General features: G+C 49.3%; 1 protein-coding gene across 4 annotated transcripts in view; it reads left to right on the top strand.

Moving 5' to 3' along the window:
* The window catches only part of PPP1R1A (protein phosphatase 1 regulatory inhibitor subunit 1A), a 40,812-nt gene extending 17,870 nt beyond the window's left edge, over nt 1-22,942 (top strand). For 2 of the 4 annotated variants that reach the window (XM_038753257.1, XM_038753254.1), the window contains 3 exons: nt 21,208-21,249; nt 22,240-22,269; nt 22,797-22,935. In XM_038753257.1, the coding sequence (XP_038609185.1) occupies nt 21,208-21,249; nt 22,240-22,269; nt 22,797-22,879 (155 nt within the window). In that variant the 3' untranslated portion in view covers nt 22,880-22,935. Of the gene's footprint in view, nt 1-1,622; nt 1,761-8,057; nt 8,216-21,207; nt 21,250-22,239; nt 22,270-22,796 lie in introns of all 4 variants that reach the window. The other 2 variants (XR_005452594.1, XR_005452595.1) reach the window with 2 other exon arrangements.
* The last annotated feature ends 3,549 nt before the right edge of the window (nt 22,943-26,491 follow it).

Here is a 26,491-nt window from a genome sequence, read left to right as displayed (position 1 = left end):
TTGAGCGGATTAAGACTGTGAGCCCCACGTGGGACAACCTGATCACCTTGTATTCCCCCCCCCACCCCCAGCGCTTAGAAGAGTGCTTCGCACTTGTGGGCAGTAGTAGTAAGCACTTCATAAATTCATTCATTCAGTTGCATTTACTGAGCACTTACTGTGTGCAGAACCCTGTATTAAGCGCTTGGAAAGTACAATTCGGCAACAAACACCATCATCACTTATGATAATTGTGGTACTTACTATGTATCGAGCTCTGGGACATGTACAAAATAATCTCCTCTGTAAAATGAGGATAAAATGCCGCTTTCCTCTGTCTTTTAGAATGTGAGCTCCACGCGAGACTGGAAGTATCTGACTTTTAGAAGAGGACGCTGCCCTTGAAATTGCAGACAGTTGGAACGTCCGAGAAAGGAGCCTTTATGTCCCAAGCTCCCCTTCAAAAATCTCGCGGACTCAGCCTCTGCCCCCTTCTTCCCGATTAACCTATCCGCCGGGGAAAGTGATTAACACTTTTGGAGCAAATCACAAGCCTTAATCACTGCCGCACCTCTAGCTTTTCATATTCAGAAGAACGCGGTTGATTCCATGGTTGGGACAGGTCATTAAACTGAGTACATTAGAAAGGGGAGGAGGGGAAGAAGGGTGTTTGAAGCAGCGCGGTCTAGTGGATCGAGCACCGATCTGGGAGTCGGAGAACCTGGGTTCCATTTCTGCTTTGCTACTTACCTGCCGAGTGACCTTGGGCAAGTCAATACACTTGGATGAGTCCCTTTTACGCACTTGACACTCACCCCACACTCAGCCCCCAGTACTGAGGTCCATATCCGTAATTTATTTTTATGTTTTTTCTCCCTCTAGACTGCAACCTCGTGGTGGGTAGAAAAGGAGTCTACCACCGCAGTTGTATTGTACAGTGCTCTGCACACAGTAAGCACTCAATAAATACGATTGATTGATTTATTGATTGACCTGAGGGGGGGGAGGGGTGTGCTGATGAAGTAGGAAAGGGGCTCATGGGGTGAGGGCAAGCAGGGAGATCCTGATAGAGGTCGGGCAGGCATCTTGGGAGTTCTGAGTTATTAATAATAATAATAGTGTTTGTTAAGCAAGAGAAGCAGTGTGGTTTACTGGGAAGAGCATGGGCTTGGGAGTCAAAGGCCGTAGGTTCTAATCTTGGCTCCACCACTTGTCTGCTGTGTGACCTTGGGAAAGCCACTTAACTTCTCTGTGCCTCAGTTCCCTCATCTGTAAAATGGGGATTAAGATGGTGAGTTCCAAGTGGGATCACCTGATTGTCTTGTATCTACCCTAACACTTAGAACAGTGCTTGGTACATAGTAAGTACTTAACACATATCATTATTATTATTATTAAGCACTTACAATGTGCCAGGCACTGTACTAAGAGCTGGGATGGATACAAGCAAATCGGGTTGGACACGGTCCCTGTCCCGCAGAGGATTCACAATCTTAATCCCTATTTTACAGATGAGGTAACTGAGGCCCAGAGAAGTGGAGGAACCAGAATTAGAACCCATTACCTTTTGACTCTCAGGCCCTTGCTCTATCCATTTCACCATGCTGCTTCTCTTCTGCTTCTGTTTTTCACTTTGTTCCCAGGGAGAACAAAGAGGCCACAGGAGAGCTCGGGCTTGGGCACGCTGAGAATGTCTCTTCAGTCATGAGGGGAGAGTGGACACATCATGAACAGGAAAGCAATGTGGCCTCCTGAAAAGAGCCCAGATTTGGAAATCCGAGGTACTGCATTCTAATCCTGTCTCTGTCCTTTCACTGCTATTTGATCTTGAAGAATTCAGTGCATATAAGAGTCCTCAGTGCTTAGAACAGTGCTTCGCACAAAGTAAGCACTTAACAAAAACCGTAATTATTATTATGAAGTTACTTCACTGCTCTGTGCCTCATCTGTAAAATGGGGATTAAATCCTCCTCCCTCAAATACAGACTGTGAGCCCCATGTGGGAAGAGACCATCCAACTTGATTATCCCGTATCTATCCCACCTTCACTTAATACAGGGCCTGGCACAAAATAGGTGATTAACAAGTATCATTTTAATAAAAGAAAATTGAGGGGAGTTGAGAGTGAGTGTGGGCTGGGTTGACAGGATATTGATGGGGCAGGATGGCAACTCAATTCTGATCCCTAATCTGAGGACCCAGGCCTCAGCCTCAGGCCTGGCTGAGCCCTGTCAGCTTGTCACAGCCCAGCTGGCACCATAGCCGGGATTGTTCTGTTTGCTCTCAACCTTCTCTTCCAGCCTGGTCCCCTGCCCCCTTCCCTCAACTTAATGCCCTCCTCCACTCCCACCCACGATGCCTCACGTCCCCCTCTGAGGTGCTGCCTTTATATGGTCCTACAGTTCGCACTGAACCCCAGCCACTGCACCTCCTAGATCAGATTGTCTGCCCACCCCGCCACCGCCACCATGAAGGTCTTCCCTGTCCTCAACCTGGCTGGACTCCTCTGCGCCTTCGCCTCGGCCCATGAGTCCGAGGCCTGATTACCGTCCTGTCCATCTATGCGGGAGGAGCGGCCGGCCGGCCTGGGCAGGGAGGGCGGAGAGGGACCGGGTCGGGTGGCCTTGGCCCTGGCGCTTTCCCGGCTAATTCCCTTTCCCGGGAAAGTCATGCACTGAGAAGCAATGTGGCTCATTGGATAGATCAAGGGGCCGGGAGTCAGAAGGACCTGGGTTCTAATACCGGCTCAGCCACTTGTCAGTTGGGTGACCTTAGGCAAGTCACTTCACTTCTATCTGCCTCAGTTACTTACTTGGTAAAATGGAGATTAAGACTGTGTGCCCCACGTGGGACGTGAGCTGTGTCCAACCTGATTACCTTGGATCTACTCTGGCGCTTAAAACAGTGCCTGCCACATTGTAAGCGTTTAACGAATATTAGAAATTCCACAGCAATTGTGAAGGAGAGAAATGGAGGAGAGGAACTTGAGACAGTGAGTGTAGACAATTCACTGGAGGAGTTTGGAGAGGAATGGTAAGAGGGAGTTGAAGTGCTTATTGGAGGGAGCCGTGGGGTCAAGGTAAGGAATTTTTTAGGATAGTGGAGACATGAGCAAGACATGAGCAAGCAAAAGGACGTAGTACCCCATTTCCTTGCTCCTCCTCCCCTCCTCATCGTCTCGACTCCCTCACTCTGCTCTAAACACAACCCCCTGCCTCACATCACTTGGGTATATATGAACATATGTATTATTCTATTCATTTTATTAATGATGTGTATATATCTATGACTCTATTTATATTGATGCTATTGATGCCTGTCTACTAGTTTTGTTTGGTTGTCTGTCTACCCCCTTCTAGTTGTAAGCCCGTTGTTGGGTAGGGATTGTCTGTGTTGCAGAACTATACTTTCTAAGCACTTGGTACAGTGCTCTATACACAGTAAGCACTCAATAGGTATGATCGAATGAATGAATGAATGAATGGTTGAAAATAGTGGGGAAGAAGCCATGGGAGAGAGAACGGGTGAAGGTGGTGGTCAGGGAGGGAAGAAGTGTGGGGGCAAGTGCTTTGATAAGGTGCGAAGGAATGGGGTTTGATGGCACAGGAGGAGGGGATGGATTTAGAGAAAAGGGAGATTTCCACGAGATACTTCTGGGAAAGATGGGAGACTTGAAGGGGAAGGAGGACAGAGGGACTGAAGAGGAGCAAGGAGCTTTCAGGTAGATTGTACCTGATTGTATCAATTTTAAGATATCACTTCTCTGTGCCTCAGTTTCCTCATATGTAACATGGGGTTTAAATTCTATTTCCTCCTCCCTGGGGTGTGAGCCCCGTGAAGGACAGAAATAGTGTCCTACCTCATAACCTTATATCTACCTCAGTGCCCCCAGTGCTTATAGCAGCACTTGGTATATAGTAAAAACTTAATAAATACCATTTAAAAAAGCACTTACAATGAATGTATCAAGCAATGTTCTAAGCGCTAAAGTAGTTAGAAGATAATCAGGTCTGATAAAGTCCCTGTCCCACATGGAGCTTAGAGTTTAAGTAGGAGGGAGACGCGGCTATGAATCCCCATTTTATAACTAAGGAAACTGAGGCACAGAGAAGTTAAGTGACTTGAAGAAGGTCACATAGCAGGTAAGTGGCAGAGCCAGGATTAGAAGCCCAGGCCTGGGGTTCAGAGGATCTGGACTCTTTCCATTAGGTTATGCTGCTTCCACTCTACTTCGGCAATGGTCAAACACTCCCCCAACACCATATGTACAGTGCTCTTGCACATAGTAATGCTCAATAAGCACCACTGATCGATGGATTGTGTTCAGAGAACATGTCCAACAACTCTGTTGCATTGTACTGTCCCAATCAGTGAAGTGAACTGCAAATAGAAAGAGTTTAGTAAATACCACTGAAGATGACTGTTAGAGAAACTGAAACGGGTACAAAGAGACAGGGCTGGGCAGACAGATAGGGAAGACAGAATGTTCACTCTGGATCTGGGATTACCAGGAAACAGAGTTGCGGTTTTCCATTTATTTGTTTCGCGTCTGAGACAGAGGGACATCAGAGTCCGTAGGGAAGGAGGGAGGAAGGCGTGGAATGTAGCAGAGATACAATCTAAATACTGCCACTGTCTACATGGCTCCGTCCATTGGACCCAGCCACCCTTCCCTTCCCCAGCTCCAGACTGCCTCGCCTCCAACTGGATGGGCTCCCTGCAGCCATCCCAACCCTCCTCCTGCCCAGTGGTCCAGCACCCTTGGGGATCGCTCTTCCTCTTTCCCTCCCTAAAATCCCCGCTCTGCAGTGGGCCTTTTGGGAAGTCCTGTCTGCCATAATAATAACAGTAATTAAAGGACTTGTTAAGCGCTTACTATGGGCCTATCTCTGTTCTAACCTCCAGGGTAGAAACAACTTAATCACTGTTGGATATGTGGTGGAGGCGGGATGAGCACAAAGGCCCTCCTGACTCCCAGGCCCTCACTCCTTTGCCTCTCTAATTATTTCCCAATAGCACATACATACACTATGTTGTTTTCACTTAGCTGCAATTTATTTCAACCTCTGTCTTCCCCTCTCTATGCTCCTTGTATGCAGGGATTGTGTCTAGCAACTTCAGCGTATTGTCCTCTCCCGAGTGTTTAGCCCAGTGCTCCCAACATTCCACACATGGTACTTAACAAGTACCACTGCTTTACTAATTGATTGACCTGAGGGTGGGGGTGCTGATGAAGTGTGAGAGGGGCTCAAGGGGTGAGAGTGAGCAGGGAGACCCTGATAGAAGTCGGCAGGCATCTTGGGAGTTCTGCGTTATTAATAATAATAGTGTTTGTTAAGCAAGAGAAGCAGCATGGTTCAGTGGAAAGAGCATGAGCTTGGGAGACAGAGGCCGTGTGTTCTAATCTCGGATCTACCACTTGTCTGCTGTATGACCTGAGGCAAGCTACTTAACTTCTCTGTGCCTCAGTTCCCTCATCTGTAAAATGGGGATTAAGACTGTGAGCCCCAAGTGGGATCACCTGATTGTCTTCTATGTACCCTAGCAATTAGAACAGAGCTTGGTTCATAGTGAGCAATTAACAAATGCCATTATTATTATTATTAAGCACTTGCAATGCGCCAGGCACTGTACTAAAGGCTGGGAAGGATACAAGCAAATCGGGTTGGACACAGTCCCTGTCCCATAGAGGGTTCACAGTCTTAATCCCTATTTTACAGATGAGGTAACTGAGGCCCAGAGAAGTGGAGGAACCAGGATTAGAACCCATTACTTTTTGACTCTCAGGCCCCTGCTCTAACCATTCCACCATGCTGCTTCTCTCCTGCTTCTGCTTTTCACTTTCTTCCCAGGGAGACCCAAGAGGCCACAGGAGAGCTCGGACTTGGACACGTTGAGCGTGTCCCTTTAGTCATGAGGGGAGAGTGGACACGTCATGAACAGAAAATCAATGTGTCCTTCTGAAAAGAGCCCAGACTTGGAAGTCCGAGGTCCTAAATTCTAATCCTGTCTCTGCCCTTTCACTGCTCTTTGATCTTGAAGAATTCAGCGCCTATAACAGTTCTCAGCGCTTAGAATAGTGCTTGGCACAAAGTAAATACTTAACAAGTACCACAATTACTATTATTATGAAGTTACTTCACTGCTCTGTGCCTCATCTGTAAAATGGGGATTAAATCTTCCTCCCCCAAATACAGACGGTGAGCCCCATGTGGGAAGAGACTGTGCAATCTGATTATCCTGTATCTATCCCAATTTAACTTAATATGGGGCCTGCCACAAAGTAGGTTATTAACAATTATCATTTTAAAAAAAGAACATTGAGGGGAGGTGAGAGTGACTGCGGGGTGGGTGGACAGGACATTGAGGGGGCGGGGTGGCAGCCCAATTATGATCCCCAATCTGAGGACACAGGCCTCAGCCTCGGGCCAGGTGAGCCCTGCCAGCCTGCCATGGCCCAGCTGGCACCATAGCCACGATTGTTCTGTTTGCTCTCAACCTTCTCTCCCGGCTTGGCCCCCGGCCCCCTTTGCTCAACTTAATGCCCTCCTCCACTTCCTCCCACGATGTCTCCCATCCCCCGCTACGGCGCTGCCTTTATAAGGTCCGATGGTTCGCCCTGAACCCCAGCCTCTGCACCTCCTAGATCAGATTGTTTGCCCACCCCTCCACCATGAAGGTCTTCCCTGTTCTTGTCCTGGCTGGACTCCTGTGCGCCCTCGCCTCAGGCCGTGAGTCCGGGGGCTGATGGCCGTCCTGCCCATCTATGTGGGAGGAGTGGCCGGCCGGCCTGGGTGTGGAGGGTGTAGAGAGAATGGGCTGGGCCGTGTTGGGGAAAGGGGGAGAAGTTGGCTATCAGCCTCCTGGATGGCCACTTATCTGTTGTGTGACCATGGGCAAGCCACTTAACTTCTCTGTGCCTCAGTTACTTCATCTGTAAAATGGAGATTACGGCTGGGGGCCCCACCTGGATCAACCTGATTACCTAGTAGTTACCCCAGTGCTTAGAACAGTGCTTGGCACCCAGCGCTTAACAAATACCATTATTTATTATAAAGACGGGGCACTTCCCAGCTCCAGAGTTGGGTTTCCTGTCCCCCTTTTGAGGGTCCTCAGTTCTCTTATCTTCAGTGACTCTTTCCCTCCGTACTTTAGAGGCCGCCACTAGCACCATCCCCGGGGACTCCATCATGACCACTGGTATGGGCCCGGCCGTTTCGGGGGCTCCCGAGGGCACGATCGGCCAGTCAGCCGGACTGGGCTAGTGGCGGAATGGAGGAGGTGGAGAGATGGAGACAACTGGATGGCAGGGTTGACCTCTTGGAAGATGGAGACTTAGGAAACCTCGGTTTCACGGTTCCGGAGCTCCGAACCAAGGCGGCGGGGGCGGGAGGGGCTGCGGAGAAGCGAGTTGGGGCGGAGGCAGGTGGGGAATGGGGAGTCCGATCTCTCTCCCGTCCCACTCGGTTTCCCTTTGCACTCTCTCTGCCCCGTTGGAGAATCCAATAACTTGGATTTCTTGGATGGTAAGTGTTCGGGCCCTCCTTGGGGGCGGCTCTGAGTGGGGGGCTCCGCCGGCTGGGCCGGGGGTTCGGGCTGGGGAGACTCGCTCTTTCCTCCCGGTTCCCCAATTCCAGCAAGCCAGGATCCGCCTGTTCTCCCGGTAGGCCTGTTCCTCCCGGGAGAGAGAGGCAGAGGCCGCGGGGAGAGGGTCCCTGTGAATACGGACGGACAGACGGACGGAGGCTCGGGTCCCAGACCTCTCCCCTTTGTCCCCAGAAACAGGCCCCAGGGGGACTGGGTTCTCCACTCGCCCCATGCCCCTTGACCAGCCCCTCCTCTCCCACCCCCACCACCTCAGTGACTTTCTAGTCCCCTGGTTGTGGCAAGGGCATGACCGAGTTGTTGTTTCCGTTGTCCTCAGAGTCACCAGTCCCAAAGCCCCTTCAACCGAGGTCACTGGGTCACATGGACCTTCAGGTGGCAAGAAGGTTGGAAACCCCCGGCGTGGGCTGGGTGGAGGGTGGAGGCTGGGAATAGGTTGGGGCCGGATTGAAGCGCCGCGCTTTCTCTTTCAGATTTATCTTATGTTTTCCGTACTCGGCACCGTACTCGACATTCTGGCTAGAGATGCGCAAGGCACGATGCAACCGTCTGTCCCGGCAAGGAACCCCCTAACCCTCCCCATCACCCACCCTCTGCTTGTCAATGAATAAAGAAGTAACAGCATCACCAGGTCGGTCGGCACGTTCTCTGTCTGCTCGCGCCCGCCCCCCGCCCCTACTGGTTCCGGTGACTCTGGAGATTGGAGGCGGGGGCAGTTAACGGATACAGATATTTGGGGTCTGGGGTTGCGGCTCCTGGATTCGTCCTGCCACACCCCCGCCTTCTCTGAAAGAGGTCACGAATCTCGGGGGAGGTGGGCAGGAGGAGGAAGAGGCAGGGAAGAGGACAAGAGAGGTCCCGCGTTGCCCTGAGGACACGCAGCAAAGGGACCGGGACAGGTGTTGACGGGGGGCGCAGAGGGAACTCGCTCTAAGGGAGAGGACGAGGTGAGGGCGGAGGAGCTGGGGTTCGGGCTGGGGGAGCAGCAGGAAGCCAGGCCGGAGGAACGGAGAGAAAAGATTCCGACAGTCAGCCTGATTGACGGGGGATCCCCTCCTCTCCCCTCACCCACGCCTTGGCACTCAATCAATCAATCAGCCACTCGCCAGGCATTAGCCCATGCTTACCCCGAGGAGTCGCCTGGGATGGCAAGGCAATCTGACCCTCCCCGTGACCTACTCTCAGCTCTCTGACTAGTTCTCCCTGCGATCTCCCTTTTTCTCTCCCGGGGGATATGCGTATCCGAACTCCCGCAGGGGAGCCAGGAAAGAAGCACGGTCACGCCCACCCCCTCGTTCACTAGTTTCTTGTGACCAAGTGTTAGAAAATAGCACAGTGTCAGGGGGCCCATCTCCCTTCTCAAGTCCACACTTCACTCAGTCGCCTAAAGTGTTGTTCGGCATATGTGATAGTAATTATAGTATTTATTAAGCGTTTACTATGTGCCAGGCACTGTACTAAGCGCTTGGTGGGGGGTACGAGCGTATCGGGTTGGACACAGTTCCTGCCCCGCATAAAGTTCAGAGTCTTAGTCCCCGTTTTACAGATGCGGTAACTGAGGCACAGAAAAGTTCAGCGACTTGCCCAAAGCCGCAGAGCGGACCAGTGGTGGAGTCAGGATTATAACCCATGACCTTCTGATTCCCAGGCCCGTGCTCTACCCACTACGCCACGCTGTTTCTCATGTAACCTCACTCCTCCAAATATTTCAATAGCCACCCTTTCCTCTCTGCATCAAGCAGAGACTCCTGATTGTTGACTTTAAAGCAGCCAGTCAGCACTCTCTCTCTCTTCCAGTGGACTCCCGCTCACACTCCACACAACCTACTCATTGCACCTCATTCTTGTCCTTCGTGCAGCCAATGTTTGGCTAATGCCCTCCCTTTCTTCCTGGAAACCCCCCACGTTTCACATTTGACAGATCACAGCTCTCCCCATCTTCGTAACCCACCTTGAACCTCACCCTCTTCAGAAGGCCTTGATTGATTAAGCCCTACTTCCCTACGATGAGGTCTCTTCCTCAGCAGCCCATAGCACCGATGCTTCACCACCTCCTCAAATCAATTACACGAGTGTTTGACAAAGATTTATTTACACTTATTTACCTACTTCTTCTATGGCTCTGCTTGGGCCATAGCCCCAGTACCAACAATTCCAGGGTCAGCTCAAAGCAACCCCTCTCCCTAATTCCACACAGCCTCTGGGTCACCCTCTACCCCACACACACATCCAGCTCCAAAACAACTTGATTCAGACCCACTGCCTTCCCAGTTCTAATGACCTTCTGCGTCAGCAGACTTTAAATCTTTCCACTCCTACTCCAACCCATCCTCTAACAGCACTATGTCCCCTGCAAGATCTGACATCCCCTGGTCAGTCCCAAGGGCACCCCAAACCCAATGTTGTCTTCATCAAATCATCAATCATTGCAATTTAGTGAGCCCTTACTCTATGCAGAGCACTCTACTAAGCGCTTGGGAGAGTACAATTCAATAGAGTTGGTATACATGTTCCTTACCCACAACGAGCTTACAGTGTAGAGGATGACAAACTTTAATATAAATAAATGATTAATGGATATGTATGTAAGTGCTGTGGGACTGAATGTGGGGTGAATACCAAGTATCCAAAGAGTACAGATCTAAATGTATAGACAATGCAGAAGGGAGAGGGAGTTGGGGAACTGGGGAAAGCCTCTTGGAGAAGATGAGACCTCAGTTAGGCTTTGAAGATGGGAAGATTGTGGTCTGGCTTACACTGAGGGGGAGGGATTTCCAATCTTGAGGGCGATTGTGGGAAACGTGTTGGTGGAAAGATGGCATCATGGATAGAGCAGAGGCCTGGAAGTCGGAAGGTCATGGATTCTAATCCCAGCCTGCCACTTGGCTGCTGTATGACCTTAGGCTAGTCACTTCACTTCTCCGTGCCTCAGTTACCTCATCTGTAAAGTGGGGATTGAGACTGTGAGCCCTTGTGTGGGACAGGGACTATTTCCAACGTGATTAGCTTGGACCTACCCCAGTGCTTAGCCCAGTGCTTATGAGCCTGGCACATAGTAAGCACTTAACAAATACCATTATAATTAGTATTGTTTTTATTAGAGGGTGATGGAGAAGGGACAGGATATAGGGGAAACGAGGCCTTAGTTGTGGAAAATCTCCTAGAGATGTAATTTTAATAAGGTTTTGAAGGTGGGTAGAGTGATTGTCTGTCGGTTATGAAGGGGGAGGTAGTTCAAGCCAGAGGCACGACATGGGCAAGGTGTCAGTAGTGAGACAGATGAGCAGATGAGCTCAAGGCACAGTCATTAGGTTCGTGAGAGCCGAGTATAATGAAGTGAACGTGCTGCGTTGCAGTAGGAAATCAATGAGGAAACATGGAGGGCTTAAAAGCCAATGGTAAGGACTTTCTTTTTGATGAGGTGGTAGGTGGACACCTGCTGGAGATTCTTGAAGAGTGGGGAAACATGTACTGAATGGTTTTGTAGAAAAACTACCTGGGCAAATGAACTGTCAGCACCATCTCCTGCCCAATCCTGACAATCACTGGATCAGCCCGAAAGCCCAACCCCAGCCCCGACATCCTTTATGTCAGCACCATGACCTAGTCCCCACATCACTTACGTCAACTCTATGACTTTCCAATTGCCATATCCCCTGAGTCACCCCAGCCCCCCCCCCCCCCCCAGTTTCAACATCCCCTAGGTCAATCGCAGCCGCCTCCTGTAATTCCCTATTGTCCCCTGGGTCCAGCCCATGGACACCTGCCCCAGATGGCTAGTTGGACAGAGTGGGGCTGGTCCCACAGGCACCAAATATCTCCTGGGAGTCTGCTTCTACTGTCAGGGCCTCGGGGACAGGTATATTCATTTCCTCATTTCCTAGAGAAAATTCTCCACCTTAGTACCTGGATTGGTTTATCGCCCGCTGGGTGATAAACAGGCCTAGGATTCAGAAGGTTCTAACCCCGTATCCATCACTTGTCGGTTGAGTGCCTCAGTTACCTCATCTTTAAAAAGGCAATTGAGATTGTGAGTCTCATGTGGGACAGGGACTTTTTCCCACCCAATTACCCCGTGCTTAATACAAAGCCTGGCAAATAGTAATAGCTTAACAAATACCATAATTACTATTATTATTATCCCCTTTCCTCCATCCACACTCGTGCTCCAGACTGTGAGCCCGTTGTTGGGTAGGGATTGTCTCTGCTACCTAATTGTACTGTCCAAGTGCTTAGTACAGTGCTCTGCACACATTAAGGGCTCAATATATACGAATGAAAAATGAATGAATGCTCTCCATGCACACATGCACATTCACACAAATACGCACACACACAAGCATACACACACACATCAACTGTTAAGAGAAGCAGCATTGTCTAGAGGATAGAGTACAGGTCTGAGTGTCTGAAAGATCTGGGTCCTAATCCTGGCTCTTTCACTTGTCTGTGGTGTGACCTTGGGCAAGTCACTTAGCGTCTCTGTGTCTCGATTAACTCCTCTGTAAAATGGGGGTTAAGACTGTGAGCCTCGTGAGGTACAGGGACTGTGTCCAACCTCACATCTTGTATCTACAACAGACTTTAGTATGGTGCCTGGCACATAGTAAGAGCTTAACAAATACTATAAAAAAAATACCCAACAACTGCCTCAAGTACTTATAAAATTATTCACACCCATTCCCAGCGCTTCCAAATCTTAGCACAGTGCTTGCCTACTAATGAGTGCTTAATAAATACAATGCAATGCGATAATTATCCCCGGGAGGGGGGGGTGCGCAAGGTGTCAATGAATCAGTCAATGGTATATACTGAATGCTTCCTATGTCATAATAATAATAATGAGGATGCTGGCATTTGTTAACCACTTACTACCTGCAAAACGCTGTTTTAAACGCTGGGATAGATGCATGGATATCAAGTTGTCCCACATGGGGCTCACAATCTTAATCCCCATTTTACAGGTGAGGTAAATGAGGCACAACGAAGTGAAGTGACTTGCCCAAAGTCACACGACTGACAAGTCGCCGAGCCGGGATTAGAATCCACGACCTCTGACTCCCAAGCCCGTGCCCTTTCCACAGAGTACTGCAGTAAATGCTTGGGAGACTACAATGCAATAGTTGGTAGACCTGATACCTGCCCTTAAGGAGCTCACAATTTAGTTGAGGACGCAGACATTAAAATAAATTACAGATAGGGGAAGGAGCAGAGTAAAAGGCTCTGCACATATGGGCTGTGGACTGGGAGTGGGGAGAGTTAGAAAATGCTTAAGAGGTACAGACCCAATTGAATAGGCAGAAGGGAAGGTGAATAGGGTGGGAAAAGTCAGGGAAGGCTTCTTGGAGGAGGAAATAAGAAACAGCTTGGTCTGGTGGAAAGAGCCCCAGCCTAAATATTTAGGCACTCTTCCCTACCCCAACCCTTCAGCACTTATGTTCATGGGCTCATACTCCCCTGAATACCTTACCTGTAAATTATTTTAATGTCTGTCTCCCCCTATAGACAATAAATTCCTCGGGTTCAGGGATCATCTCTACTTACTCTATTCTTCTCACCAAGACTTTAGTCCACTGATTGATTGATTGACTGATTAACCTGGGATCCAGTGGACCTGGGTTCTAATCGGCTCTCAACCACTTACTGGCTGTGTGACCTTGGGCAAGTGACTTAGCATTCCTGTGCTTCACTTTCCTTATTTAACAATAATAATTGTGATATTTGCTTACTACCATAACAACGATAACAGAAGAACTATTAGAAAGTTTGCGGGTTATGAACGAGGACAGGATGTTCTGGAGAAAATAGATCTATGAATAATAATAGTAATAATAATAATGGCATTTGTTAACCGATTACTATGTGCAAAGCACTGTTCTAAGCGCTGGGAAGGGGAAACAAGGTAATGAGGTTGTCCCATGCGGGGCTCACAGTCTTAATCCCAATTTTACAGATGAGGTAACTGAGGCTCCGAGAAGTTAAGTGACTTACCCAAGGTCACACAGCAAACAGGTGGCTGAGCCGGGATTCGAACCTATGATCTCTGACTCCAAAGCCCGTGCTTTTTCCACTGAGCAGCGCTGCTTCTCCGAAGTCGCGACGAATCCTCTCGACGGCACTTAAGGATAATGATAATGACAATACTTTGCTTATTGTGTACCGAACTCTGGGACATATACAAAATAATCTCCTCTGTAAAATGGGGATCAAATGCCATCCTTCCTTTTAGAATGTGAGCTTCACGCGGCACAAGGAGCATCTGACTCTTAAAGGGGCCTCTGCCCTTGAAATTGCAGATAATGGGGCCAGCCGGTAGAGGAGCCTGGATGTCCCAAGTTCTCCTTTAAAATCTTCGCAGGCTCAGCCTCTGCCCCCGTCTTCTCAATTAATCTATCCTTAGAGGATAGTGGTTAACACTTATAGGTGCTAATCTCGAGTCCTAATCACTGCCGCACCCCTACCTCTTCATAAATAGAAGAACGCGGTTAATTCTGTGCTTGGGACAGGTCATTAAACTGAGAGTGCATTAGAATGGGGCAGAGGGAAAGAAGGGTGTTTGAATCAGCATGCTCTAGTGCATGGATTCATTCATTCAATCAATCGTATTTATAGAGCGCTTACTGTGTGCAGAGCACTGTACTAAGCGCTTGGGAAGTACAAGTTGGCAACATATAGAGACGGTCCCTACCCAACAGTGGGCTCACAGTCTAGAAGGGGGAGACAGAGAATAAAACAAAACATATTAACAAAATAAAATAAATAGAATAAATATGTACAAATAAAATAAATAAATAAATAGAGTAATAAATATGTACAACCATATATACATATATGCTGTGAGAAGAGGAAGGAGGTAAGGTGGGGGGGTGGGGAGGGGGAGGAGGGTGAGAGGAAGGAGGGGGCTCAGTCTGGGAAGGCTTCCTGGAGGAGGTGAGATCTCAGTAGGGCCTTGAGCTCTCAGTAGGGCCTTGATCTCTCAGTAGGGCCTTGGATGGATCACAGACCTGGGAGTCAGAGAACCTGGGACAGAGTTCCGACTCTCCTATTTACCTGCGGTGTGATCTTGGGCAAGTCAATACACTTGAACCTGTCCTTTTTACGCATTTGACGTTCACCTCAGCCCCACAGCACTGAGGTCCATATTCGTATTTCAATCGTATTCCTTGAGCGTTTACTGTGTGCAGAGCACTGTCCTAAGCGCTCAATAAATTGACTTTTATGTCTGTAATCCCTCTAGACTTTAAATTCTTGGGGAGCCGGAAACGTGCCTACCAACGCAGTTGTATTGTATTCTCCCAAGCACTTAGTACAATCAATCAATCATATTTATTGAGTGCTTACTGTGTACCAAACATGACACTAAGCGCTTGGAAGAATACAATATACCGGAGTTAGGAGATATGATCCCTTGTCTACAACGAGCTTACAGTCTAGAGGACACAGACATTAATATAAAATAAATAAATTTATGTAGTACAAATAAATAAATTATAGATATGGACATAAGTATCGTGGGGCTGGGTTGAGGTGAATAAAGGGAGCAAATCGGGGTGAAGCAGAAGGAAAAGAGAGAAAGGGAAATGAGTACTTAGTCAGGGAAGGCTTCTTGGAGAAGATGTGCCTTCAGTAAGACATGGACGGTGGGGAAAGTAATTGTAGGATATGACAGGGAGAGCGTTCCAGGCCAGAGACAGGACATGGGCGAGATAGACAAGATCAAGGTACAGAGGGTATGTTGGCACGAGAGGAGCAAGGTGCACGGACTAGGTTGTAATAGGAGAGCAGCGAGGTGTGATAGGAGAGGGCAAGGTGATTAAATGTTTAAAAGCTGATGATAGCATGGAGTTTCCGTTTGATGCGGAGCTGGATGGGGAACTACTGGAGGTTCTTGAGGAATAGGGCAGCCTGGACTGAACGTTTTAGTAGGAAAATGATCTGGGCAGCAGACTGAAGTATGAACAACAGTGGGGAGAGACAGGAGGCAGCGAGGTCAGCAAGGAGACTGATATTGTAATCAAAGCCGGATAAAATAACTGCCTTGGATGATCATGATAGTCGTTTGGATGAGAGTAAACGGTGGATTTAGCAATGTTGTAAAGATTGAACCGACAGGATTTAGTAACGGATTGAATAGGTGGGTTGAATGAAAGATATGAGTCAAGGATAATGTCAAAGTTGCGGGCTTGTGAGACAGTAAGGATGGTGGTGCCGTCTACAGTAACGGGAAAATCGGAGGGGTGGGACCGGGTTTGGGTGGGAAGATAAGGAGTTGCTTTGGACATGTTACGTTTGAGGTGTCAGCAGGACACACAAGTAGAGATGTCTTAAAGGTACAAGGAAATGCAAGACTACAGAAGGGGAGAGAAATCGGGGCTGAAAATGTAGACTTGGGAAGTATCTGCATGGAGATGTTAGCTGAAACCGTGGGAGCGAATGAGTAGGTGGAGTATAGAAGAGGACCCAGAACTGAGCCGTGAAAGACCCCCACAGTTAAAGGGTGGGAGGGAGAGGAGGAGCGCATGAAAGGAATTAAGAATGATCGGCCAGAGAGATAGAAGGCGAGGCAGGAGAGGACAGGGTGAGTGAAGCCGAGGTGGGATAACGTTTCCAGGTGAAAGGGAATGTCGACAGGGTCGAAGGCAGCTAGAAGGTCGAGGACGATTAGGATGGAGTAAAAGCCGTTGGATTTGGCAAGAAGGAGACCAATGATGACCTTTTTGAGGTCAGTTTCTGTGGAGTGAAGGAGACAGAAGCCAGATTTGAGGGGAAGGTCATGCACTGAGAAGCAATGTGGCTCATTGGATAGATCAAGGGGCTGGGAGTCAGAAGGACCTGGGTTCTAATACCGGCTCAGCCACTTGTCAGTTTGGTGACCTTAGGCAAGTCACTTCACTTCTCTCTGCCTCAGTTTCTTACTTGGTAAAATGGGGATTAAGACTGTGAGCCCCACTTGGGGTATGAGCTGTGTGCAACCTGATTACCTTGGATCTACTCTGGCGCTTAGAACAGTGCCTGCCACATAGTAAGCATTTAATGAGTATTAGAAATTCCACAGCAATTGTCAAGGAGAGAAATGGAGGAGAGGAACTTGAGACAGTGAGTGTAGACAATTCACTCAAGGAGTTTGGAGAGGCATGGTAAGAGGGAGTTGAAGTGCTAATTGGAGGGAGCCGTGGGGTCAAGGTAAGTAATTTTTTAAGATAAGGGAGTCATGAGCAAGACATGAGCAAGTAAAAGGACGTAGCATCCCATTTCCTCTGCTCCTCCTCCCCTCCTAAACGCCTTCACTCCCTCACCCTGCTCTAAACACACACACACCCCACCTCACATCACTTGAGTATATATGTACGTATGCATTATTCTATTTATTTTATTAATGATGTTCATATCCATAACTCTATTTATATTGATGCTATTGATGCCTGTCTACTTGTTTTGTTTTGTTGTCTGTCTCACCGCTTTAGGCTGTAAGTCCGTTGTAGGGTAGAGATTGTCTCTGCTGCAGAATTGTACTTTCCAAGCACTTGGTACAGTGCTCTGCACATAGTAAGCACTCAATAAGTACGATCGAATGAATGAATGAAAGTAAGTTTGATAACAGTGGGGAAGAAGCCATTGGAGGGAGAACAGGTGAAGATGGTGGTCAGGGAGGGAAGAGGTGTGGGGGCAAGTGCTTTGATAAGGTGTGAAGGAATGGGGTCAGATGGCGCAGGAGGAGGGGATGGATTTAGAGAAAAGGGAGATTTTTTTGATATATTTCTGGGAAAGATGGGAGACTTGAAGAGGAAGGAGGACAGAGAGACTGAAGAGGAGCAAGGAGCTTTCAGGTAGATTGTACCGGATTGTACCAATTTTAAAACATCACTTATCTGTGTCTCAGTTTCCTCATCTGTAAAATGGGGTTAAAATTCTATTTGCTTCTCCCTCGGGTGTGAGCCCCATGAGGGAGAGAGACTGTGTCCTACCTGATAACCTTATATCTACCCCAGTGCCCCCAGTGCTTAAAACAGCGCTTTGCATAGAGTAAATACTTAGCAAATACCATTTAAAAAAGCACTTACAATGAATGTATCAAGCACTGTTCTAAGCGCTACAGTAGTTAGAAGATAATCAGGTCTGATAACGTCCCTGTCCCACATGGAGCTTAGAGTTTAAGTAGGAGGGAGGCGCGGCTATGAATCCCCATTTTATAGATAAGGAAACTGAGGCACAGAGACGTTAAGTGACTTGCAGAAGGTCACATAGCAGGTAAGTGGCAGAGCCAGGATTAGAAGCCCAGGCCTGGGGTTCAGAGGATCTGGACTCTTTCCATTAGGTCATGCTGCTTCCACTCTGCTTGGGGGATGGTCAAACACTCCCCCAACCCCATATGTACAGTGGTCTTGCACATACTAATGCTCAATAAGCACCACTGATCGATGGATTGTGTTCAGAGAACATGTCCAACAACTCTGTTGTATTGTACTGTCCCAATCAGTGCAGTGAACTGCAAACAGTAAGAGTTTAGTAAATACCACTGAAGATGACTGTTAGAGAAACTGAAACGGGTACGAAAAGAGACAGGGCTGGGCGGACAGATAGGGAAGACAGAATGTTCGCTCTGGATCTGGGATTACCAGGAAACAGGGTTGCGGTTTTCCATTTATTTGTTTCATGTCTGAGACAGAAGGACATCAGAGTCCGTAGGGAAGGAGGCAGGAAGGTGTGGAACGTAGCAGAGATCCAATCTAAATACTGCCACTGTCTACGTGGCTCCGTCCATTGGATCCAGCCATTCTTCCTTTCCCCAGCTCCAGACTGCCTCGCCTCCAACTAGATGGGCTCCCTGCAGCCATCCCAACCCTCCTCCTGCCTGGTGTTCCAGCACCCTTGGGGGTCTCTCTTCCTCTTTCCCTCCCTAAAATCCCCGCTCTGCAGTGGGCCTTTTGGGAAGTTCTGCCTGCCATAATAATAACAGCAATTAAAGGACTTGTTAAGCACTTACTATGGGCCAATCACTGTTCTAACCTCCAGGGTAGATACAACTTAATTACTGTTGGACACGGTACTTGCCCCAGCAGGGCCTCACAATCTTAGTCCCCATTTTGCAGATAAGGTAACTGAAACCCGGAGAAGTGACCTGCCCAAGATCATGCAGCAGACATGTGGTGGAGGCGGGATTAGCACAGAGGCCCTTTTGACTCCTAGGCCCATGCTCCTTCCACTTGGCCATGCTGCTTCTCTGATTATTTCCTATAGCACTTCCATATGCTGTGTTGTGTTCACTTATCTGCAATTTATTTCAACCTCCGTCTTCCTCTCTCTATGCTCCTTGTGTGCAGGGATTGTGTCTAGCAACTTTAGTGTATTGTCCTCTCCCGAGTGTTTAGCCCAGTGCTCCCAACATTCGGGACATAGTGTGTACTTAAGTTCTGAGTTATTAATAATAATAATAGTGTTTGTCAATCAAGAGAAGCAGCGTCGTTTAGTGGAAAGAGCATGGGCTTGGGGGTCAGAAGCCATGGGTTGTAATCTCGGCTCCACCACTTGTCTGCTGTGTGACCTTGGGCATGCCACTTAACTTCTCTGTGCCTCACTTCCCTCATCTGTAAAAAGGGGATTAAGACTGTGAGTGCCAAGTGGGATCACTTGATTGTCTTGTATCTACCCTAGTACTTAGAATAGTACTTGTTACATAGTAAGCACTTAACAAATGCCATTATTGTTATTATTATTTTTATTATTATGTGCTTACAATGTGCCAGGCACTGTATTAAGGGCTGCGATGGATACAAGCAAATCGGGTTGAACACAGTCCCTGTCCCGCAGAGGGTTCACAGTCTTAATCCCTACTTCACAGATGATGTAATTGAGGCCCAGAGAAGTGGAGGAACCAGGGTTAGAATCCATGACTTTTTGACTCTCAGGCCCTTGCTCTATCCATTCCACCATGCTGCTTCTCTTCTGCTTCTGCTTTTCACTTTGTTCTCAGGGAGACCAAAGAGGCCACAGGAGAGCATGGGCTTGAGAGTTCTGGGTTATTAATAATAATAAAAGTGTTTGTCAAGCAAGAGAAGCAGTGTGGTTTAGTGGAAACTGCATGGGCTTGGGAGTCAGAAGCTGTGGGTTCTAATCTCAGCTCTGCCACTTGTCTGCTGTGTGACCTTGGGCATGCCACTTATCTTCTCTGTGCCTCAGTTCCCTCATCTGTAAAATGGGGATTAAGACTGTGAGCTCCAAGGGGGATCACCTGATTGTCTTGTATCTACCCTAGCACTTAGAATGGTGCTTGGCACATAGTGAGTACTTACAAATGTCATTGTTATTATTATTATCATCATCATTATTATTATTATTATTATTATTATTTTATGCTTAGAATATGCCAGGCAGTGTATTAAGGGCTGGGAAGGATACAAGCAAATCGGGTTGGACACAGTCCCTGTCCCGCAGAGGGTTCACAGTCTTAATCTCTATTTTACAGATGAGGTAACTGAGGCCCAGAGAAGTGGAGGAACCAGGATTAGAACCCATGACCTTTTGACTCTCAGGCCCTTACTCTATCCATTCCACCATGCTGCTTCTCTTCTGTTTCTGCTTTTCACTTTGTTCCCAGGGAGACCAGAGAGGCCACAGGAGAGCTCAGGTTTGGACATTCTGAGAGTGTCCCTTCAGTCATGAGGGGAGAGTGAACACGTCATGAACAGGAAAGCAATGTGGTCTCCTGAAAAGAGCCCAGACTTGGAAGTCCGAGGTCCTAAATTCTAATCTTGTCTCTGTCCTTTCACTGCTGTTTGATCTTGAAGAATTCAATGCATATTAACAGTCCTCAGAGCTTAGAACAGTGCTTGTCACAAAGTAAGTGCTTAACAAATACCATAATTTTTATTATGAAGTTACTTCACTGTTCTGTGCCTCATCTGTAAACTGGGGATTAAATCTTCCTCCCTCAAATATAGACTGTGAGCCCCATGTGGGAAGAAACTGTCCAACTTGATTATCCTGTATCTATCCCAACTTCACTTAATACAGGGCCTGGCACGAAGTAGGTGATTAACAAGTATCATTTTAAAAAAAGAACATTGAGGTGAGGCAAGAGTGAGTGCGGGGTGGGTGGGCAGGACATTGAGGGGACGGGGTGGCACCTCAATTCTGATCCCCAATCTGAGGACACAGGCCTCAGCCTCAGGCCCGGGTGAGCCCTGCCAGCCTGCCACGACCCAGCTGGCAACATACCCAGGATTGTTCTGTTTGCTCTCACCTTCTCTCCCAGCCTGGTCCCCGGCCCCCTTCCCTCAACTTAATGCCCTCCTCCACTCCTGCCCACGATGCCTCCCGTCCCCCGCTGAGGCGCTGCCTTTATAAGGTCCGACGGCTCACCCTGAACCCCAGCCACTGCACCTTCTAGATCAGATTGTCTGCCCACCTTACCACCTTGAAGGTCTTCCCCGTTCTTGTCCTGGCTGGACTCCTATGGGCCCTCGCCTCGGCCCGTGAGTCCGGGGGCTGATGGCCGTCCTGTCCATCTATGCGGAAGGAGTAGCCGGCCGGCCTAGGCGGGGAGAGCAGAGAGGGACCGGGTGGGGTAGCCTTGGCCCCGGCTCTTTCCCAGCTAATTCTCTTTTCTCTCTCGCTCCCCCGAAGAACATGACACGACGACGACTACAGCCTCCTCCACCGCGACAGGTCAGACCGGGATCCGGGGCTGCAGCTCCGCTCTGCCAGGGCCAGGGCTGGGGACTGGAGGTGGGGTCAGGGAGGGGAGGCAAGGAGAGGCCAGGCCCAGGGCCCGGGAGGCCGGCCGAGGTTCAGACCCCTCTGAGTGAGAGGACCCGAGGATGAGCCATGCATTGGGGATATTGGGGAACGATGGAGGAGGGTCTGGGATGGTCCACCCCGGCATGTGGGGTGGGTGTCCAGCCAGAGACCAGCTCCCTCGAGTGTCCTAATACCGCTGGGAAGACCGAGTCCGGACGGGGTGGGAGACGGGCTGGGCCGGGGTGGGGAAAGAGGGAGAAGTTGGCTATCAGCCTCCTAGATGGCCACTTATCTGTTGTGTGACCAGGGGCAAGCCAGTTAACTTCTCTGTGCCTCAGTTACCTCATCTGTAAAATGGGGATTAAGGCTGGGGGCCCCACCTTCGTCAACCTGGTTACCTATTAGTTACCCCATTGTTTAGAACAGTGCTTGACACACAGCGCTTAACAAATACCGTTATTTATTATTAAGACAGGGCGCTCCCCAGCTCCAGAGATGGGTTTCCTGTCCCCCGTTTGAGGGTCCTCAGTTTTCTTTTCTCCATGGACTCTTTCCCCCTTACTTTAGAGGCCACCACTACCATCACACACGGGGACTCCACCATGACCACTGGTATTGGCCCGGACTTTTCAGGGGCTCCCGAGGACACGATCTGCCAGTCAGCCGGACTGGGCTAGTGGGGGAATGGAGGAGGCGGAGAGATGGAGACAGGGGGATGGCGGGGTTGACCTCAATGAAGACGGAGGCTTGGGAACCCTCGGGTTCACGGTTCCGGAGCTCCGAACCAAGGTGGCGGGGGCGGGAGGGGTGGCGGGGGCTACGGGGAAGCAGGTTGGGACGGAGGCCTGGGAGGAATGGGGAAATCCGATCTCTCTCCCGTCCCACTCAGTCTCCCTTTGTGCTCTCTCTGCCCCACAGGAAAATCCACCGTCATGAAGGACAGAAGTTGTAAGTGTTCGGCCCCTCCCTGGGGGCGGCTCTGGGCGCGGGTCTCCTCCGTCTGGGCCCGGGGATGCCCGCTCTCTCCTCCCGGTTCCCCAATTCCCAGCATGGCCGGATCCACCTGTTCTCCCGGTAGGCCAGTTGGTCCCGGGAGAGAGAGGCAGAGGCCGCGGGGAGAGGGTCCCTGTGAATACGGACGCACAGACGGATGGAGACTCGGGTCCCAGACCTCTCCCCTCTGTCCCCAGAAACAGGCCGCTTTGGGACTGGGTTCTCCTTGGCCAGCCCCTCCTCTCCCACCCTCACCACCTCTGTGACTTTCCGGTCCCCTGGTTGTGGCAAGGGCATGACCGAGTTGGTGTTTCCTTTGTCGCAAGAGTCACCAGTCCCAAGGCCCCTTCACCCGGGGTCACTGGGTCACCTGGTCCGTAAGGTGACAAGAAGGTGGAGACCCCTGGCGTGGGCTGGGTGGAGGGGGAAGGAGGCTGGGAATGGATTGGGGCCGGAGTGAGGCACTGCACTTTCTCTTTCAGATTGGCTACGTGCATACCGAATCGCTCTAGTTTTTGGCTCAAGACTCGCGAGGGATTATGCACCCAGCCTGGCCCCGCCCTGAGGCCCCTAACCCTCCCCATTACCCACCCTCCGCTAGTCAATGAATAAAGTAATAACAGCATCACCCGGTCGGTCTGCTCGTGTTCTGTCCACTCGCCCCCCGCCCCCCGCCCCCACCGGCTCCGGTGGCGCTGGAGATTGGAGGCGGGGGGATACATTCATTCATTCATTCAATCGTATTTATTGAGCACTTACTGTGTTCAGAGCACTGTACTAAGCGCTTGGGAAAGTACAAATCGGCAACATGTAGAGACGGTCCCTACCCAACAACGGGCTCACGGTCTAGAAGGGGAAGACAGACAACAAAACAAAACAAGTAGACAGGTGTCAATACCATCAGAATAAATAGAGTTATAGCTATATACCATCAGAATAAAGAGTTATAGCTATCTACACATCATTAATAAAATAAATATGTTCAAATAAAATAGACTAATAAATATGTACAAATTTATACAAGTGCTGTGGGGAGGGGAAGGGGGGCGATGGGGACCGGGGGAGGAGAGGAAAAAGCGAGGGTTCGGTCTGGGAAAGCCTGCTGGAGGAGGTGAGCTCTAAGTAGGGATTTGAAGGTAGGAAGAGAGCTAGTTTGGCGGATGTGTTGAGGGAGGTCATTCCAGGCCAGAGGAAGGATGTGGGCCAGGGGTCAACAGAAAAATATGGAACGCTTCACGAATTTGCGTGTCATCCTCAGTGTGAGGCCTGCGCAGATAACCTGACGATATAAAATACTACACAAATGACTCCTGGAGAGAGGCTGCTTTTGTCTCGGTTCTCATGCTCTATCTAATTTATCTAAATTTGTAACCCTTCTCACTCGAAGTCTAATAATCTGGATGTAAGGCAACAGGGAACAAGAAGGCCACACTGACCACTTCACTGCCATTTTCCGAAGTGCATGCCACGGGTTGGTGTGTGGTAGTATAGTGGAAAGAACATGGGCTCGGGAGCCAGTATACCTGGTCTCTAATCACAGGCTCTGTCTACTGTGTGACCCTGGCCAAGTCACTTTATTCAATCATTCAATCGTATTTATTGAGCGCTTACTGTGTGCAGAGCACTGTACTTTACTTTTCTGTGCCTCAGTCTCCTACTCTGTAAAATGGGGATGAAATTCCTATCCTCCTTCCCCTTTAGAGTAGCAGCGTGGCCTAGTGGATAGAGCCCAGGCCTGGGAGTCAGAAGGACCTGGGTTCTAAACCCAGCTCCATTACTTGTCTGTTGTGTGACCTTGAGCAAGTCACTTCAATTTTCTATGCCTCAGTTCCCTCTTCTGTAAAATGGGGAGTAAGCCTGTGAGCCCCATGTGGGACAGGGACTGTGTCCAACCCAATTTGCTTGTATCCACCCCAGCGCTTAGTACAGTGCTCAGGACACAGTGAGCACTTAACATATACCACAATTATTACAATTATTAATTAGACTGTGAGCCCCATGTGGGACCGGGTTTTGAGCATGAACTGATTCTCTTGCATCTACCCCAAGGCTTAGTACAATGGTGGGCACATAGAAAGCGCTTAACGAATATCACAATTATTATCTGGCAAACTCACCTAATGATACAAAACAGGTTTATGTTCACGTTGTACACGGAAAAGTCAATGAACACTACTCTGGTTCCACGGGTGAGCCAGCTGTTCATCTCTGCCCCTGCTCTCTCCCCCTCTCTCCAGGCTCGCATCTCCTCCTGCCTTCAGGACATCTCCATCTGGATGTCTGCCCGCCACCTAAAACTCAACATGTCCAAGACTGAACTCCTTGTCTTCCCTCCCAAACCCTGCCCTCTCCCTGACTTTTCCATCTCTGTTGATGGCACTACCATCCTTCCCATCTCACAAGCCCGCAACCTTGGTGTCACCCTCGACTCCACTCTCTCGTTCACCCCTCACATTCAAGCCGTCACCAAAACCTGCCGGTCTCAGCTCCGCAACATTGCCAAGATCCACCCTTTCCTCTCCATCCACACAGCTACCCTTCTCGTTCAAGCTCTCATCCTATCCCGTCTGGACTACTGCATCAGCCTTCTCTTTGATCTCACATCCTCGTGTCTCTTCCCACTTCAATCCATACTTCATGCTGCTGCCCAGATTGTCTTTGTCCAGAAACGCTCTGGGCATGTTACTCCCCTCCTCAAAAATCTCCAGTGGCTACCAATCAATCTGCGCATCAGGCAGAAACTCCTCACCCTGGGCTTCAAGGCTCTCCATCACCTCGCCCCCTCCTACCTCACCTCCCTTCTCTCCTTCTACAGCCCACCCTGCACCCTCTGCTCCTCTGCCGCTAATCTCCTCACCGTACCTCGTTCTCGCCTGTCCCACCATCGACCCCCGGCCCACGTCATCTCCTGGGCCTGGAATTCCCTCCCTCTGCCCATCCGCCAAGCTAGCTCTCTTCCGCCCTTCAAGGCCCTGCTAGAGCTCACCTACTCCAGGAGGCCTTCCCAGACTGAGCCCCTTCCTTCCTCTCCCCCTCGTCCCCCTCTCCATCCCCCCATCTTACCTCCTTCCTTTCCCCACTGCACCTGTATATATGCATATATGTTTTTACATATTTGTTACTCTATTTATTTATTTATTTATTTATTTTACTTGTACATATCTATTCCATTTATTTTATTTTGTTAGTATTTTTGGTTTTGTTCTCTGTCTCCTCCTTTTAGACTGTGAGCCCACTGTTGGGTAGGGACTGTCTCTATATGTTGCCAACTTGTACTTCCCAAACGCTTAGTACAGTGCTCTGCACACAGTAAGCGCTCAATAAATACGATTGATGATGATGATGATGATGATGGCCTGCGTTCTCACTTTGCCTCCAGGCTTTGTCTCCCACCATTTCCCTTCCGCTCCCTCCGACTGGATGAGCCGGACCTGAAGGGACCGAAATGCTGGTTCTGCCCACAGTCTGGGCATGAGACGGCAACCACAGTAGTGCAGGGCTTGGAGGGAGGGAAGAGGGACAGCAGGCTGCCTGGGAACCAGACCAGAGGAGCAGCGTGGCTCAGTGGAAAAGAGCACAGGTTTTGGAGTCAGAGGTCATGGGTTCAAAGTCCGGCTCCGCCACTTGTCAGCTGTGTGACTTTGGGCAAGTCACTTAACTTTTCTGTGCCTCAGTTACCTCATCTGTAAAATGGGGCTTAAGACTGTGAGCCCCCCGTGGAACAACCTGATCACCTTGTAACCTCCCCAGCGCTTAGAACAGTGCTTTGTATATAGTAAGTGCTTAATAAATGCCATCATTATTATTATTATTATTCTCCTTCCCTCTTAGACTCTGTGTCCTATGTGGGATAGGCAATCTGTCAGATTTAATGATCTTATCTCCACCCCAGTGCTTAGCACATAATAAATGCTTAACAAATGCCAGAATTATTTTAGTGGTGTTCCTTAAGAGCTTACTATGTGCCAAAAGTTCTAAGTTCTAAGTAGGTACAAGTTGATTAGGCTGGACACAGTCCCTATCCCATATGGGTCTCATGGTCTAAGTAGGAGGGAAAATGGACATTTTATTCCCATTTTACAGTTGAGGGAATTGAGGTGCAGAGAAGTTAAGTGATTTACCCCAGGTCACAGAGCAAACATTCGGCAGAGCCGGGATTAGAACCGAGGTCCTCTGA

The sequence above is a fragment of the Tachyglossus aculeatus genome, chromosome 10 (genome assembly GCF_015852505.1).
Source record: "Tachyglossus aculeatus isolate mTacAcu1 chromosome 10, mTacAcu1.pri, whole genome shotgun sequence".
Taxonomy (NCBI): domain Eukaryota; kingdom Metazoa; phylum Chordata; class Mammalia; order Monotremata; family Tachyglossidae; genus Tachyglossus; species Tachyglossus aculeatus.
This window is presented reverse-complemented; position numbering and strand designations above follow the sequence as displayed.